This window comes from Oncorhynchus nerka, linkage group LG4 (genome assembly GCF_034236695.1).
Source record: "Oncorhynchus nerka isolate Pitt River linkage group LG4, Oner_Uvic_2.0, whole genome shotgun sequence".
Classification (NCBI taxonomy): Eukaryota; Metazoa; Chordata; class Actinopteri; order Salmoniformes; family Salmonidae; genus Oncorhynchus; species Oncorhynchus nerka.
In genome coordinates, this window is record NC_088399.1 from 65,438,949 (window position 1) to 65,456,019 (window position 17,071).

Sequence of the window (17,071 nt, forward strand, 5' to 3'; positions counted from 1 at the left end):
ATGTGCTTAGTGACAAGAAGAATGTTGTGGCAAACTACTAGTTATATATTTGTACCACTGAGGGCGCAACAACCCATGACAACGAACAACAACATTCATCCAAGCAAGCCAGACCAAATGTATTAAACACATTTTTTTGCAAATATACTTTCATGTTTTACATACACGGACCATTTAGCCATAACAGTTATCCCGTTTTTCAAATATTCAAAGTTTTTTAAAAACCAATGCACAGTAATTAATTCAGTTGAATCTAAACACAAACTAAGGACACAGGAACACAGAAAGCGACCAAGAAGTGAATGAAGATTAGTTGAGTTCTATTAAATTAGTTGAATTCCATTAGTTTAGTTAGTTTAGTTTTAGTTCACGAGTTATGTTAGTTTAGCTTAGTTTAGTTGTTTATCTACAGGGAAACCAAACCAGCTGTGGATAGTCCAGTTTGGGAGGTGGATTCAAGGTAGCATTGATTGGGTGAACCAGGTAGATTAGTGCACCAAGTGGGGTGTGTGAATGAATGTGTCTGGGTGCAGGGAGATAAGACAAATACCTCTTTCAAGAAAGTTAGAGGCTATATAATGAGGTATTTTCGCATTGGGACCCTGATTGTCAACATTGAGGTTTTCCGGGATAGCAGGTTAGAGAATGTTGGAGAGATTGGTTTCTTTTGTGTCATAGAATATAGCATTCATATAGCATTCATATCAAGGGTTAGTAAGCTTCTTAGTCCTGTGAACACAGCGCCTGTTATATGATCTTCATTAAGTTTATTTGATGACAGATGAAGATACAGTATGTAAGGCTGGCCAGTCTCTCAAAGTCCACAGGTTCCAAATGGACAATTTGATTGTCAGATGAAATCAACTCCCTACGTGATTGTATGCTTTAAAGTCTTCTTTTCTGATTGATTTAATATTATTTCCTGTCAAATCCAACATCTTGAGTTTCTGCAAACCCTCCTTGAAAGTATCACCCAAAGTCAGGCTCTCTATACAAAAAACTGCCCTCAAGGTTTGTTGTTATTAAGATTGAGTTCTGTGAGTCTGGTGAGATTGGCTAAATCTGAACAGCCTTGATTATTGATGTTATTGCTGCTTAAATCCAGAATTTGCAGTGTGGTGATTGCTTGTGACGTTTGGCACAGATGAAAGCCTATTGTCATTCTCAGCTGCTTCATTGATTAGGAAGATAACTCAAGACAGTTCACTAATAATGTTAAATGACATGTTCAGCTCAGTCAGCAGGGTGCATGACCGCAGCAGTTCTTCAGAGACAATAATGATGTTGTTTTCTGTCAATCTGTGTATGTACACTACCGGTCAAAAGTTTTAGAACACCTACTCATTCAAGGGTTTTTCTCTATTTGTACTATTTTCTACATTGTAGAATAATAGTGAAGACATCAAAACTATGAAATAACACATATGGAATCATGTAGTAACCAAAAAAGTGTTAAACAAATCCAAATATATTTTATATATTGCACACTCTTGGCATTCTCTCAACCAGCTTCACCTGTAATGCTTTTCCAACAGTCTTGAAGGAGTTCCCACATGCTGAGCACGTGTTGGCTGCTTTTCCTTCACTCTGCAGTCCGCCTCATCCCAAACCATCTCAATTTGGTGAGGTCGGGAGATTGTCGAGGCCAGGTCATCTGATGTAGCACTCCTCCACTCTCCTTCTTGGTAAAATAGCTCTTACACAGCCTGGAGGTGTGTTGGGTCATTGTCCTGTTGAAAAACAAATGATAGTCCCACTAAGCCCAAACCAGATGGGATGGCGTATCGCTGCAAAATGCTATGGTAGCCATACTGGTTGTGTGCCTTGAATTCTAAATAAATCACTGACAGTGTCACCAGCAAAGCACCCCCACACCATAACACCTCCTTCTACATGTTTTATGGTGGAGATCATCCGTTCACGAACACCGTGTCTCACAAAGACACTGCGGTTGGAACCAAAAATCTAAAATTTGGACCAAAGGACAAATTTCCACCAGTCTAATGTCCATTGCTTGTGTTTCTTGGCCCAAGCAAGTCTCTTCTTATTATTGGTGTCCTTTAGTAGTGGTTTCTTTGCAGCAATTCAACCATGAAAGCCTGATTCACACAGTTTCCTCTGAACAGTTTATGTGGAGATGTGTCTGTTACTTGAACTCTATGAAGCATTTATTTGGGATGACATTTCTGAGGCTGGTAATTCTAATGAACTTATTCTCTGCAGCAGAGGAACACTTTCCTGTGGCGGTCCTTATGAGAGTCAGTTTCATCATAGCTCTTGATAGCTTTTGCGACTGCAACTTGAAGAAATTTTCAAAGTTCTTGAAATTTTCCGTATTGACTGACCTTCATGTCTTAAAGTAATGATGAACTGTCACTTCTCTTTGCTTATTTGAGCTGTTCTTGCCATAATATGGACTTGGTCTTTTACCAAAATAGGGCTATCTTCTGTATACCACCCCTACCTTGTTACAACACAACGCATTAAGGGAAGAAATTCCACAAATGAACTTTTAACAAGTCACACCTGTTTATTGAAATGCATTCCAGGTGACTCCCTCATGAAGCTGGTTGAGAGAATGTCAAGAGTTTGCAAAGCTGTCATCAAGGCAAAGGGTGGCTATTTGAAGTAAATATAAAATATATTTTGATTTGTTTAACACTTTTTTGGTTACTACATGATTCCATATGAGTTATTTCATAGTTTTGAGGTCTTTGCCATTATTCTACAATGTAGAAAATAGTAAAAATATAAATGGAATGAGTAGGTGTGTCCAAACCTTTGACTGGTACTGTATATACACATATATACTGTGTGTATGTATAAATATAAATATGGGTATAATGTTTATGTTGTATATACAGGGTGCATTTGTAAAAGAGACCTAGCTCTCAATATGTCTTCCCTGTTAAAATAAAGGGTTAAATAAATTACTGGATTGACCCAGCAATACAGCAGAAAGCAGAGAAAGACAATCAGATGAGTGTGAAGACCCACTTCATATTCCTGCTATGGTTTTCTTTAGTTTCAAAATGAGGAGCTTGGTTGGGCAAGATCTTTTTTAGAGCAATTAATGGCTAGCTACCCAACGCATGTTTGCTCCCAAAGGATTCCTTTCAAGACTCTTCTGTTCAACTGATAAATGTGTTCAACTTAATATGTTCAACAATATCGCATAACTATAGAAGATAACAGACAGATATTTTAAGAGGCCATTTTAAACAACTGTTACACCATGTTGCTGGGGAAAGTAATATTATTGGAGAATGGAAACAAAGTAACATAGCTATCCAAAGTGGGTATACATATTTTCCTAGTTAAGGCAGAATATTTCCTGAACAAAGAAAGACGTGGTGTAACAGAGGAAACACATTTGCAATCTCCACCCTTTACCCGGTTTCATTGTCAACCAAATAATTGAGCAACACAATCCATTTAACAGATTATTTGGGAATTAAAAATAATAACACAGGAGACATGAAAAGTCAATAAAAAAAAGTTGCATTTATTTTTAACGATTTCTCAATATACTGAGGAGAAACTTCATCGAAAACGTTTTTTTTCTGATTGAAATTTAATTTACGTCAACTCCGGTCAGTAATGTAGCTAAACTGTATAATCCACACTTATTTTATTTACAATCATAAGTAGTCAGTAGTGATGACTGCTTCCCCCTCCATCAGTAGTCATGGAGAATGTGTAGTGGACATGAGTCGGTCATGGTCTCACAATAAAGTAAGCCCTGACTGCGACTTCAAAATCTGTAAGGTCCCTCAGTCGAGGAGTGAATTTCAAGCACAGATACAATCACAAAGAAAAGGAAAAATTGTGGTTTTCCAATGGTTCACAAAGAAGGGCACCTATTGGTAGATAGGTAAAACAAAATAGAAATTAAATATCCCTTTGAGCATGGTGCAGTTATTAATTACACGTTGGATGGTGTACAAAGATACAGGTGCACTTCCTAACTCAGAGGAAGGGAACCGCTCATTGATTTCACCATGAGACCAATGGTGATTTTAAAATCAGTTATAGAGTTTAATGGCTGTAATAGGAGATAACTGAGGATGGATCAACAACATTGTAGTAACTCCACAAAACTAACATAAATGACAGAGTGAAAAGAAGGAAGCCTGTACAGAATAACAATATTCCAAAACATGCAACCTGTTTGCAATAAGGCACTAAAGTATTACTGCAAAAAAAATGTAGTAACGAAATGTACTTTTTGTCCTGAATAAAAAGCGTAATGTTTGGGGCAAATCCAACACAACACATCACTGAGTACTGAGTTCATATTTTCAAGCGTGGTGATGGCTTGTCATCAGCAAAGACTAGGGAGTTTTTTAAGGATAAAAATAAATGGAATGGAGCTAAGCATGGGCAAAATCTTGAAGGGAAAGTTGGTTCAGTCTGCATTACACCAGACACTGGGAGACAAATTCACCTTTCAGCAGGACAATTACCTAAAACACAAGCCAAATATACACTGGAGTTGCTTACCAAGACGACATTGAATGTTCATGATTGGCAGTTTACAGTTTTGATTTGGCAAGACTTGAAAATGTCTGTCTTGCAATGATCAACAACCAACTCCACAGAGCTGGCAGAATTTTGAAAAGAATAATGGGCAACTATTGTACAATCCAGGTGTGCAAAGCCCTTAGAGATGTACCCATAAAGACTCACAGCTCTAATCACTGCCAGAGGTGATTCTAACATGCAATGATTCAGGAGGTTTAATACTGATCTCTTGACATTAACAAATTACTAACCTTCAGGATCATATAAAATCTGAACTTTCAGCTGACTTGCCAGAGAAAGATAGACCCCTCATTTGGTTCTTCTTCCTTTCCAGTGGTGTAAAGTACTATAGTAAAAATACTTTAAAGTACTACTTAAGTCGTTTTTTGGGGTATCTGTACTTTACTATTTATATTTTTGACAACTTTTACTTTTTCCTAAAGAAAATAATTCAGTTTTTACCCCATCCGTTTTCCTAGACACCCAAAAGTACTTACATTTTGAATGCTAAGCAGCACAGGAAAATGGTCCAATTCACGCACTTATCAAGAGAACCTCCCTACTGCCTCTCATCTGACAGACTCACGAAACACAAATACTTTGTTTGTAAATTATGTCTGAGTGCTGGCTCTCCATAAAAAATAAAATAGTGTCGTCAAGTTTGCTTAACACAAGCAATTTTAAATGATTTATACTTTTACTTTGATACTTAAGTATATTTAAAACCAAATACTTCTACTCAAGTAGTATTTTAGTGGGTGACTCACTTTTACTTGAGTCCTTTTCTATTAAGGTATCTTTACTTTTAGTCAAGTATGACAATTGGGTACTTTTTCCAACACTGCAGATTTCTTCCTTAACACTGTGTGAAGAATCTGCCTCTTCAGCATCTTTTTTAAGCACTCTGTGACAAATAACTTTTTTCAAAGTGCTACACAGTACAAATAAAAGTAGTCAAAGTGTTAAGTCTTTGAAGCTGTTTTTTTACTGTGTTATTTGACCTTGTACTGTGTTATTTGACCTTGTACTTATATCCCTATTATTTCAAGTTTATATATAGATAGATAGAAATATGTAACCTGTAGATTAGACTACGAGTATGTGGGTTGTTGTGCCATACTGTGATACAAAATGCAATTGTGTGCATGGACAGTCCCACTTAGATTGTAAGGTCTAATAAATAACTAAACATGGAAAGTACATCACGTTTCGGCCAAAATGACATCAAGCACAATAACACATTGCTATTGACTCAGAAGAAAATGTGGGTTATCAACTGATTTTATAAAGACATTCAACTGACCCGAAACAAGACAGGCAATGTAACTGAACATTTCTTTCTCCCCCCAAAACAACGCCAATGTCATATTTTAAAACACAACAGTACATTGTAACATACAGTAATTCAAAGACCAACCCACTCTTCGAAAATACAGACAAGGCAACCAAAACAACACAATACAATACATTTTACTGCATCAGAAACTTTAAAGAAGCCATGTGACCACATTCATAGTGGACACATACCGTATGCAGATGGACCTGCCTTGGAATCATCTTAATGATGTCATTTTCTGGTTGTAAACTGGTTTTCTGGTTGACAAGAAATCATACAACCACATTACAAGCAACTGGTCTCAACCAGTTGCTTGTAACAACTGGTCTCAACCAGTTGCTGGTCTCAACCAATTGCTTGTTACAACCAGGTAAAGACATATTTTTCACAACAAGAAGACATAATGGGAAAGACGTCATATTTTGGTTGTTATCTGGTCAGATTACAACTAGACAAAGACTGGATTTTCTGTTTGCTAAAAATAATTAACTTCTGCATAAACTTTCACACCACCAGTATACAACCTGACTACGACGCCATAAAATAGATTATACTGAAACCAGTTTTGCCCGCTGGGTTACCTGTCAGATCAAGCCTGACATTGGGTGAGTTACTACTGATCAATGACGTGTCTCCCTGACATCACACAGAGCTGTTATCATTTACAACTCCACATTACCAATCCTGATTATTTCACGAGTATTGGCTTTGACTTAGGTGATACATTCAATCATGGAAAATGAAATGATCAAATCATTTAGACTTAAGTTGGAAAGGGGATATTCTCACTGATGATACGTTTAAGGTTTAGGGCCATTCAAGTGAGAGCACATTCACATGGTCCATAGCGCTGGTTGGTATATGGGTGCATGCTGCCTATCAGTGATGCTCCACTTCTGAGCCAAGTAGCGAGGTGGTGCAGCTGTTCCTTTCAGATAGACAACGAGCAGAGCCACCCAAAAACACCAACGAACAAAAGGCAAAAGAGTCGTTTGTTGTAACATGTTTGCAAATCACAAGCCAAACCAGTATCCTCCGAGAGTCAACTTTGAGAGTTTATGGGCATATATCCAATATATCATTTTTCACTATGCTATGTATGCCATTTAGAAGGACTCCTAATCTGAAATAAATCGGACCTTTCTTATCAGTAACAGAAGTGAAGAGCTAGACTCACTCATTCTTTTGTACCCTTGAGTATAACATCATCTTGTAAAAAAAAAAAGAAGGAAAAAGGACAATTAGAAAATCTGAACTTCAAAATGAGTCTGTAATATAAGAACTTCGTGTGAGAGGACTATCTGGTTATAACCATGCAGACAGCATTACCTGTGACTAGATAATAATACGTAATTCACCCAAAAGTTGACATTCGTGGCCAACTCTAATTCTCAATTCTTCATTGTCACCGCAGTTTATCTTGAGAAGATTAAAGCAACTTGTTTTTTTATGACCAAAAATATTCGTTTTAGCTGTACATTCTCTTTTTGAACAGTCCTGTTGAATGCACACGGACTTATTTACAAGCCTAATGTCCATAAGTGTCAATTTGAGACATTTCACCAATGTCAATGAGATCGCCTATACTTGCATGGTGGTGATTGCCTCCACGACTTCCCCCTAAAGCACATTGCCTACTAGGTTGTGGGACACACTTTGTTGACTCGTATTATTATGGATTACTGAGCCCTATTCTACGAATCTGGTTTGAGGAGTTAGCGAGGAAACTTTGGTCAACTCTGAGTTCAAACGGTGACACAAATGTAGCTCACCTTTTAGCCAGGTACATTTCTGTAGCAACGAATCCTTCAGAACTAATCTGCTCCCGGGATGGCTAACTCAGTGTTTACTCAATTTATCCCGAATGAAGTGGTTGAGTCAATCCTGTGTGTTATAAATAGTAACATTCAAATACATTACACACAACACATTTAGTAACGACGGGATGCATTTGAAACTTCACGGGCAGTAAAACTGTCGTAGGAATTCATACAATGTTTCTATCGATATGAGTGGGGAGTCATCGTGCATTGCTAAGCACACCAAATAAACGATATGCGCAAGACAGAGGCACTTGTAAATAGCCCATTTCACACCATAGCCTGCTGAATTTGCAGGTTCGTTTTTCCCTTCATTTAGATTTTGTCAAAAAATGAAAATGTGTCACTGACACGCCCATGGACTAATGTTTCAGTATCGTCTCAGTTTGGCTTTCGACTAGCAATGTGTGACATGTACGTGCAGTTACAAGCCCGGCTCGAGCAGGCTCAAGTAAGCGGCGGGTGAACGATCAACATCTGCCTGATCTGCCTTCATAACATGCGCGAAGCCTGAGCTGGAACGTGAAGCTGACTGAAGCTAGCTAATATCAGAAAAGACTGAATACATCTAGCTACATTCGTAGTGTACCCCTCTGGACTTCAGTTGATTCATGTTCGACTGATATAGAACAAACTGATATAGTAATATAGAACACAAACCACTTGTGAAATAAATAGAAAAACACCAGGGAATGCTTCACATAACACTAAGGCCTCTACACAAATGTTAGAAAGTCAGTCACAAAGTCAAATAACCACAAAATAACACATTGGACAACTCTCGTCACCACAAACAACAGGTCCAAACAAGAATGTCCAAAATGCTTGTTCACAAATATCGACAGTTACAACTCTGGAACACAGGGTGGCGTCGTTCGCAAATGCCCATCGTCTGTGTCAATCAGAGGTGGTGCCTCGCCAATCGGCACATGGCGGTGTAGCAGTGATATCGTTCCTTTGGTTGGAAAGTCTACAAGTCTACAGCTGTCCATGGATGATCCACCATGGTAAGTCAATCTAGACACGGCTTGTCCACCTATAGGAACCAAGGTATCCCCATGAAGAGCAGTGAGACTCTGTCGATGAGACTATCATTAAGGAGGGAGTTGTCAGTGGTACAGTTTTTTGTTGTTGCTTATTTCCATTTCACTCCATTCCCATGTGCATCTGTATGCATGTCTGTTCCTTTTACCTCAGCCCTGCCTTCCCTTACATCTCTTTTCTACCACGTCTCTCTAATACGGTCTAAACAGTATGCATCTCTCTCTCTCTCCTGTGTGTCTCTCTCTCTCTCTCTCTCTCTCTCTCTTTCTTCCCGTCTCTCTCTTTCTCTCGCTCTCGCTCTCCCCCTTCTCTCTCTCTCTAGTAAGCCATGTTGCTGGTGCTCTCCCCCAGTAGCCAGTAGGTCTTCATCCTCCCTTTGCCCTTCATCTCCCCGTCTCTCTTTCTCTCGCTCTCCCCGTCTCTCTTTCTCTCACTCTCCCCCTGCTCTCTCTCTCTCTCTCTCTAGTAAGCCATGTTGCTGGTGCTCTCCCCATCTCTCTCTCTCTCTCTCTCTCTCTCTAGTAAGCCATGTTGCTGGTGCTCTCCCCCAGTAGCCAGTAGGTCTTCATCCTCCCTTTGCCCTTCATCTCCACGTCTCCTCTCAGCTCCAGCTGGAAACAGTTGAAGTCGTCCAGCACCGTGCGCGTGGCCTCCGACACGTGGATCTTCAGGGCTGAGGGATGAGAACATGACAGACATGTGGTCATTGAAGCCAGAGAAGGACTAGTGTATGTGTACCCTGATAGGTCATGAGATTGTAGATAAAAGAGATGGGTCACTCTCACCCTCCCCATTGGACTCCATGCGAGAGGCTGTGTTGACTGTGTCTCCAAACAGACAGAACCGAGGCATCTTCAGTCCTACAACACCAGCACACACTGGGCCTGGAGAGAACACACACACACACACACACACACAACCTATTCCAATATTCCACAGACCCTAATGATTCCACAGTGTCAGACAAGCTCAGGGAAGTGCATTTGTCAGAAAACAAATACAATTTGAACCATACAACCCCCCCGCCGCTCACCACTGTGGATGCCACTGCGCAGAAAGAGCTGCTGGGCAGGTCGGTGGCGGATCCTGAAGGAGTGTACGGCCTCCAGCAGGGCTAGTGACATGCGGGCGATCTCTCGGCCGTGCAGATTGCCGTTCCTCACGGGCAGCCCAGACACCACCATGTATGCATCGCCTATCGTCTCCACCTGAGGGCGCCACAGAGTGAGAGACGGTCACACTGTCACCAGGCTTCTTAATAAATATGTCCTTGACTCAGTGGCGAGTAACCGTGGTAGAGGAGGCTCACAGCATGTCCAGGTCTTTGTGTCCTTCTAGCTCCAACACACCTGATTCAACTAGTCTTCAAGCACTTGAGTAGCTGGATCAGTTGCATTAAATGTGTGCACACCCTGTGTGAATAACAAGGTTCAGACTCTGACTTCACCTTATAAACATCGAAGTTGTCGATGATGGCATCGAAACACGTGTAGAGGTCATTCAATAGGGTCACCACCTACAGGGAAACGTGAGGATTATCAGCCACTGCATACAATATGTGTCCTTTTAGTAGAATAACAGTCAATTAATTTGCCTTCAGATATGAGGCAATTGTAATACAGTTAACGTCTGAAAAGTACACATTGAACACAAGTATGCTTAAATTAAGTACAGTTCATCGATCCCAACTCAAATGTATTATTTTAATTTGCTCAGAAAAACGGCATACTCCACTTCTCATTCATGACAGCCTAAAGCCATTGCATATCAGGACTAGACTGTATTGTCAAGAGTCTGTTGACTACGTTCATTCTGGACTGACCTGCATGGGCGTGCTCTCTGCTGAGATGGCGGTGAAGCCCACAATGTCACTGAAGTAGATGGTGACCGAGTCAAAGGCCTCAGCCTGCACCGTCTCCCCTCTCTTCAGCTGCTCCGCTACAGAGCTACATCACACACAGACCGTGTTAAGCAGAGGGAGTTGGGGGTGTGTGTGTGTGCGCGCGTGTGTGATTCAGTCAAATCACCAAATTATGTTTGTATGTACTAGGGTGTGTTTGTGTGTGTCATTTTTGGACCTAATTATTTTTTTTAAATGACACAACCTAGTACACTGTCTTAAAAATCATTTAGGATAACAAAAAAGCGAAACAACTTATTTCCACTGTGGTCCTCTTAATACACTCACTGTGGAAGTATCTGGTAGAGCAGTGCCTCGGCCTTGCGTTTCTCTTCATGGTAAGCCTGTGTCCTTTCCTCCACCAGTTCTTCCAGGTTATTGGCGTACTGCTCCATCCGAGACAGCAGGTTGTCCAGGATATTAGACCCATAACCTCTGGGGAGGGAAGGATGGCGAGAGGGATGGAGGAGAGGAGAAATGAACGGGTAAAAGATGCGGCGGGAGGTTTTTGAAGGTAGTTGTCAGAGCAGTGCAAACCTGTTGTGAGTACATCAAGTCGTTGGGTAAAATGAATCACACACATGTTTGTGCGTGGAGAGTTATTGTGAACGCATGCAGATCTCTAACTCGAGGGGATGGGTATCAGTGCATGTCTGTAGATCAGGCACCATATAAAGTGCATGGTGTTAATGGAGGTTTTAAGCAGTGCGTACACACATGGTGTACCTGTTGTGTTTGCGCAGCAGCAGCTTGATGTGGTGGAACTCGGGCCTCTCGTTCACGTCTTCGCTCCAGCAGCGCTGCATGAGCTGGCCCACCTCTTCACTGTGACTCTGGGGGCAGAGGGAGGGCCGCAGGTAGGGCCACTGGCCCAGCGCCACGCGCTCTACGATTTCTGGTGGAGAGAAAGAGGGTGGGAGGAAGAGACAGGGGTGAGAGAATATGTGAGAATCCATAAAACCATATTGTACTATTGTACAGTCGTGGCCAAAAGTTTTGAGAATGACACAAATATTAATTTCCACAAAGTTTGCTGCTTCAGTGTCTTTAGATGTTTTTGTCAGATGTTACTATGGAATACTGAAGTATAATTACAAGCATTTCATAAGTGTCAATGGCTTTTATTGACAATTACGTGAAGTTAATGCAAAGAGTCAATATTTGCAGTGTTGACCCTTCTTTTTCAAGACCTCTGCAATCCACCCTGGCATGCTGTCAGTTAACTTCTGGACCACATCCTGACTGATGGCAGCCCATTCTTGCATAATCAATGCTTGGAGTTTGTCAGAATTTGTGGGTTTTTGTTTGTCCACCCGCCTCTTGAGGATTGACCACAAGTTCTCAATGGGATTACAGTCTGGGGAGTTTCCTGGCCATGGGCCCAACATATCGATGTTTTGTTCCCCGAGCCACTTAGTTATCACTTTTGCCTTATGGCAAGGTGCTCCATCATGCTGGAAAAGGCATTGTTCATCACCAAACTGTTCCTGGATGGTTGGGAGAAGTTGCTCTCGGAGGATGTGTTTTTACCATTCTTTATTCATGGCTGTGTTCTTAGGCACAATTGTGAGTTTGACCACTCCCTTGGCCGAGAAGCAACCCCACACATGAATGGGCTCAGAATGCTTTACTGTTGGCATGACACAGGACTGATGGTAGCGCTCACCTTGTCTTCTCCGGACAAGCTTTTTTCCGGATGCCCCAAACAATCAGAAAGGTGATTCATCAGAAAAAATGACTTTACCCCAGTCCTTAGCAGTCCAATCCCTGTACCTTTTGCAGAATATCAGTCTGTCCCTGATGTTTTTCCTGGAGAGAAGTGGCTTCTTTGCTGCCCTTCTTGACGCAAGGCCATCCTCCAAAAGTCTTCACCTCACCTCACACCTGCCTGCTGCCATTCCTGAGCAAGCTCTGTACTGGTGGTGCCCCGATCCTGCTGCTGAATCAATTTTAGGAGACGGTCCTGGCACTTGCTGGACTTCCTTTGGCGCCCTGAAGCCTTCTTCACAACAATTGAACCGCTCTCCTTGAAGTTCTTGATGATCCGATAAATGGTTGATTTAGGTGCAATCTTACTGGCAGCAATATCCTTGCCTGTGAAGCCCTTTTTTGTGCAAAGCAATGAAGACGGCACGTGTTTCCTTGCAGGTAACCATTGTTGACAGAGAAAGAACAATGATTCCAAGCACCACCCTCCTTTTGAAGCTTCCAGTCTGTTATTCGAACTCAATCAGCATGACATAGTGTTCGCCTGGTCCTCGTCAACACTCACACTTAACGAGAGACTCACTGACATGATGTCAGCTGGTCCTTTTGTGGCAAGTCTGAAATGCAGTGGAAATGTTTTTGGGGGATTCAGTTAATTTGCATGGAAAAGAGGGACTAAATAATTGCAATTCATCTGATCACTCTTCATAACATTCTGGAGTATATGCAAATATGCATACAAACTGAGGCAGCAGACTTTGTGAAAATTAATATTTGTGTCATTCTCAAAACTTTTGGCCACAACTGTACTAAGGGACATTTCAATTTCAGAGAGAGAGAGAGAGGTAGAGCTCGTGAACTTCATTTAGAAAAGCTACCTTGGACAGACAAGCCTCTTCTCCTTCCCAGTAACAAGAACGAGACACGTTAGAATAGTCCCAAGGCTGCAGTAAAACCAGCCTCTTTCTCAAGGTCAACAGTTTCAGAGACAACTGTATCAACAACAAAAACACTCCTTTTAAGTCTCTTCTCTGTCGTCAAGTCTCCTATCCGCCATGAACCTATTACAACTCTCAATCTCCTTCTCTCTCTCCTTCTTTTCTGTTCCGAACGAGGCGTCACTTCAAACGCAGAGGCATCCTAATAGACTTGATTATGAAAGGCCAAGGCAGAATGAGGTTGAGGGAAACAATGTTCTGTCAAATGCGTCAATACTTTAATGACTGTATCTGGGTCACCTCTCATGTTTGCCCTCCATATCAGCTCTTTTCCATTCAGTAAATAAACAATATTTCCATCCGGGGACCGACTCTTCCAGTGCCAATGTCCTGAACTCATTGTCCACCACCCCTCTCTCTCCTCATTTCATTGATTTTCCTCTTTTCTTATTTTTAGTTCCCAACTTCTGTCTCTTGTCTCTCACACATAAATGATATGACCCCCCCCCATTCAATTCAATGTGTGTACTGTATAACCACAGTCAGTGAGCTAGCTTAGCATATAGCGCTGCCTCCCTGAACCAGGGTCCTCTACCTCAAGGGTTCCCAACCTAGGGGGCCCGCACGCCCCATACAGATCGGCAACGTTTCATGGGGGGTGAGAGGGGGGAACTTCTTTATCGGTTTATACCGATCTAAATCTGCAAGGATAGAAAGGATTTGGTAAGATGCCAGAGGAAGACGCGCCTGATGCACACGGGAATATCTTTGGTTTGTCTCTATGACATTCATATGAAGCTGAGCTACGACCTGCTAAAGTCGAGGAGTCACAGTAACTGGACTTTGCTTGGAAAGTAATCTTATACAATGTGTGATCAATTGGTCGAATCACTTTCTGTAAAAGAGAATGTGTAATTAAATTGAGTGTTCATATAAATTATCATAATAAAACATATTCGGTAGCGGAATAACATTTGGGGAAATCGGGTCTAGACTTGATTTCCTTATACATTATTATTATTATCATTATTATTATCATTATTACTATTATTATTATTATGATCATTATTATTATCATCATTATTATTATAATTAATATAATCATTATTATTCTAATATTATTAATACTAATAATCATTATTGTCATTATTATCATTATTATTATTATTATTATTATCATGAAATAGCCTCCCTAAAAGATGGGTCTTATTAAACTATGTAGGAATTGCAAGAAAATAGCTTAAAAACACACATTTTCCTAGGTTCCTCAAATTAAACAAAATCAAACTGGTGGTGTATTTAATATAGGCAATCTCAATAAACAATGAAAATGAGAAAAAAGGGGGCCATGTGGAAAAAAGGCTGGGGACCACTGCTTTACCCCACCAACACACATGACCACCGATTGGCCACATTTCAAGCTAGCTGTGGCGTGAGCTTACAGCACATTCTTAACTCTGTGACATGTACAGAATTTCAATGTGCTTCCATAAGAGCCCGCCTAGGTATTTCTACTGACAGCAACTAGGGAGCTAGCTCTTTATGACCACTGGGATCTACTTTTGATCCTACATAATTAGGGGAATGTCAAAGAGTCCTGAGCAGATTTTCCTATGCAGGAGATGTATGTTTCCCTGGGGAATAAGGTGGATGGCAGAAATGTACAATGTGTAAGTATGTCAAAATCAAATCAAATCAAATCAAATTTGTTTATATAGCCCTTCGTACATCAGCTGATATCTCAAAGTGCTGTACAGAAACCCAGCCTAAAACCCCAAACAGCAAACAATGCAGGTGTAAAAGCACGTATGTGTACTTATACATTGTGTCTGTGTCTGTGTCTGTGTGTGGTGAAAGATATATGCTGACAGAGAGTCGGCACCTTAGAGATATGACAGGACTGGAATGTAAAAGGGAAGATGGAAGGTGAAGATTGATTTTAAAAAACACCTGAGGGAGAGAAAGAGAGAGAGAGAGAGAGAGAGGGGGGAATGAGAGAGAGAGAGAGAGAGAGAGAGAGAAGGGGGAAGGAGAGAGAGAGAGAGAGGGGGAGGGATAGAGAGAGAGAGAGAAGGGGAAGGAGAGAGAGAGAGGGGAGGGATAGAGAGAGAGAGAGAAGGGGGAAGGAGAGAGAGAGAGAGGGGAGGGATAGAGAGAGAGAGAGAGGGGGAAGGAGAGAGAGAGAGGGGGGGAGGGATAGAGAGAGAGAGAGAGAGAGAGAGAGAGAGAGAGAGGGGGAAGGAGAGAGAGAGAGGGGGAGGGAGAGAGAGAGAGAGAGGGGAAGGGATAGAGAGAGAGAGAGAGATGGGGGAGGAGAGAGAGAGAGAGAGGGGGAGGGATAGAGAGAGAGGGGGGGAGAGGGGGGAGAGAGAAAAAGAAAGAAAGATAGAAGAAAGAGAGTACTACATGATTTACTACATTTAGCATTTTAAAGAGTAATGTATTACAACTACGGGTTATCACTGCTGCGGTGGGCACATTATTAGTATACTAGTAATTATAGGTATTACTAGACCTGCCTGAACAAACACATACACACATGTTCATAGTACTTTCCGAGAGAGAGAGAGATATAGAGAGAGCGACAGGAGGAAGGAGGGTTGAGAAACCCACACACTTCTCAGAATCTAATTGGATTCAGTGCCATGCTTCTTGGAGAACACAAATAACAAATGACAAATGTGTAAAAAAAAAAGGAAAGTGTTGTACATTTTCCCTCTCCAAGATGCCTTTCAAAATGATTTGTGTTCTACACAGAAGCTAATATAGTCCAGGTCTCTCTTGAATTATGATTTTTTTTTTTATCTCAATGAGACTAACCTGGTTAAATGAAGTTAATAAAATCAATATATATGTTGTGCAATTAAATGCTTTGTCTTTCCCCAAAATAATCCAAATAAAAGATGCTAACCTCATCCGTTTTTCTCTCTTCATTGTTTCAAGTACCATTCCATATGTCTGTGCTTCAATCTTTAAGTCTAACCCTATTTACCTTGATATGCATTCTATATAATTACTGTGCCTTAGAAAGTATTCATACCCCTTGACTTATTTCACATTTTGTTGTGTTACAGCTTGACCCCCCCCCCCCTCAGCCATCTACAGGCAATACCCAAAGTGAAAACATGTTTCTAGAAGTTTTTGCAAATGTATTGAAAAATAAATAACTCATTCACATAAGTGTTCACACCCCTGCTTTCTGGGTAAGTCTCTAAGAGCTTTCCACACCTGGATTGTGCAACATTTGCCCATTATTCATTTCAAAATTCTTCCAGCTCTGTCAAATTGGTTGTTGATCATTGCTAGACAACCATTTTCAGGTCTTGCTATAGATTTTCAAGTAGATTTAAGTCAAAACTGCAACTTGGCCACACAGGAGCATTCATTGTCTTCTTGGTAAGCAACTCTAGTATAGATTTGGCCTTGTGTAGGTTAGCATTGTGGAGTAAGTGCAATGTTGTTGGTCCATCCTCAGGTTTCTCCTATCACAGCCCTTCAACTCAAACTATTTTAATATCACTATTGGCCTCATGGGGAAATCCCTGAGCGGTTTCCTTCCTATCTGGCAACTGAGTTCGGAAAGACGTCTGTATCTTTGTAGTGACTGGGTGAATTGATACACCATTCAAAGTGTAATTAAACACTTCACCATATTCAATGTCTGCTTTTTAAAAAATGTACCCATCTACCAATAGGTGACCTTCTTTTCGAGGCATTGGAAAACCTCCTTGGTCTTTGTGGTTTAATCTGTGTTTCAAATTCACTGCTCGACTGAGGGACCTTAATTATATGTGTAGGGTAC

The 17,071-nt window shown here is 41.0% G+C and overlaps 1 protein-coding gene across 2 annotated transcripts in view; it reads right to left on the reverse strand.

The window, feature by feature from the left end:
• Nucleotides 1-3,485: 3,485 nt before the first annotated feature.
• Nucleotides 3,486-17,071, reverse strand: part of LOC115128449 (atrial natriuretic peptide receptor 1-like) — a 119,536-nt gene continuing 105,950 nt past the window's right edge. For both annotated transcript variants that reach the window (XM_029658300.2, XM_065017759.1), the window contains 7 exons: nucleotides 11,351-11,519; nucleotides 10,913-11,059; nucleotides 10,547-10,670; nucleotides 10,172-10,240; nucleotides 9,758-9,932; nucleotides 9,510-9,608; nucleotides 3,486-9,397 (listed from right to left, as the gene is read on the reverse strand). In XM_029658300.2, coding sequence (XP_029514160.1) covers nucleotides 9,243-9,397; nucleotides 9,510-9,608; nucleotides 9,758-9,932; nucleotides 10,172-10,240; nucleotides 10,547-10,670; nucleotides 10,913-11,059; nucleotides 11,351-11,519 — 938 coding nt within the window. In that variant the 3' untranslated portion in view covers nucleotides 3,486-9,242. The remainder of the gene's footprint in view (nucleotides 9,398-9,509; nucleotides 9,609-9,757; nucleotides 9,933-10,171; nucleotides 10,241-10,546; nucleotides 10,671-10,912; nucleotides 11,060-11,350; nucleotides 11,520-17,071) is intronic.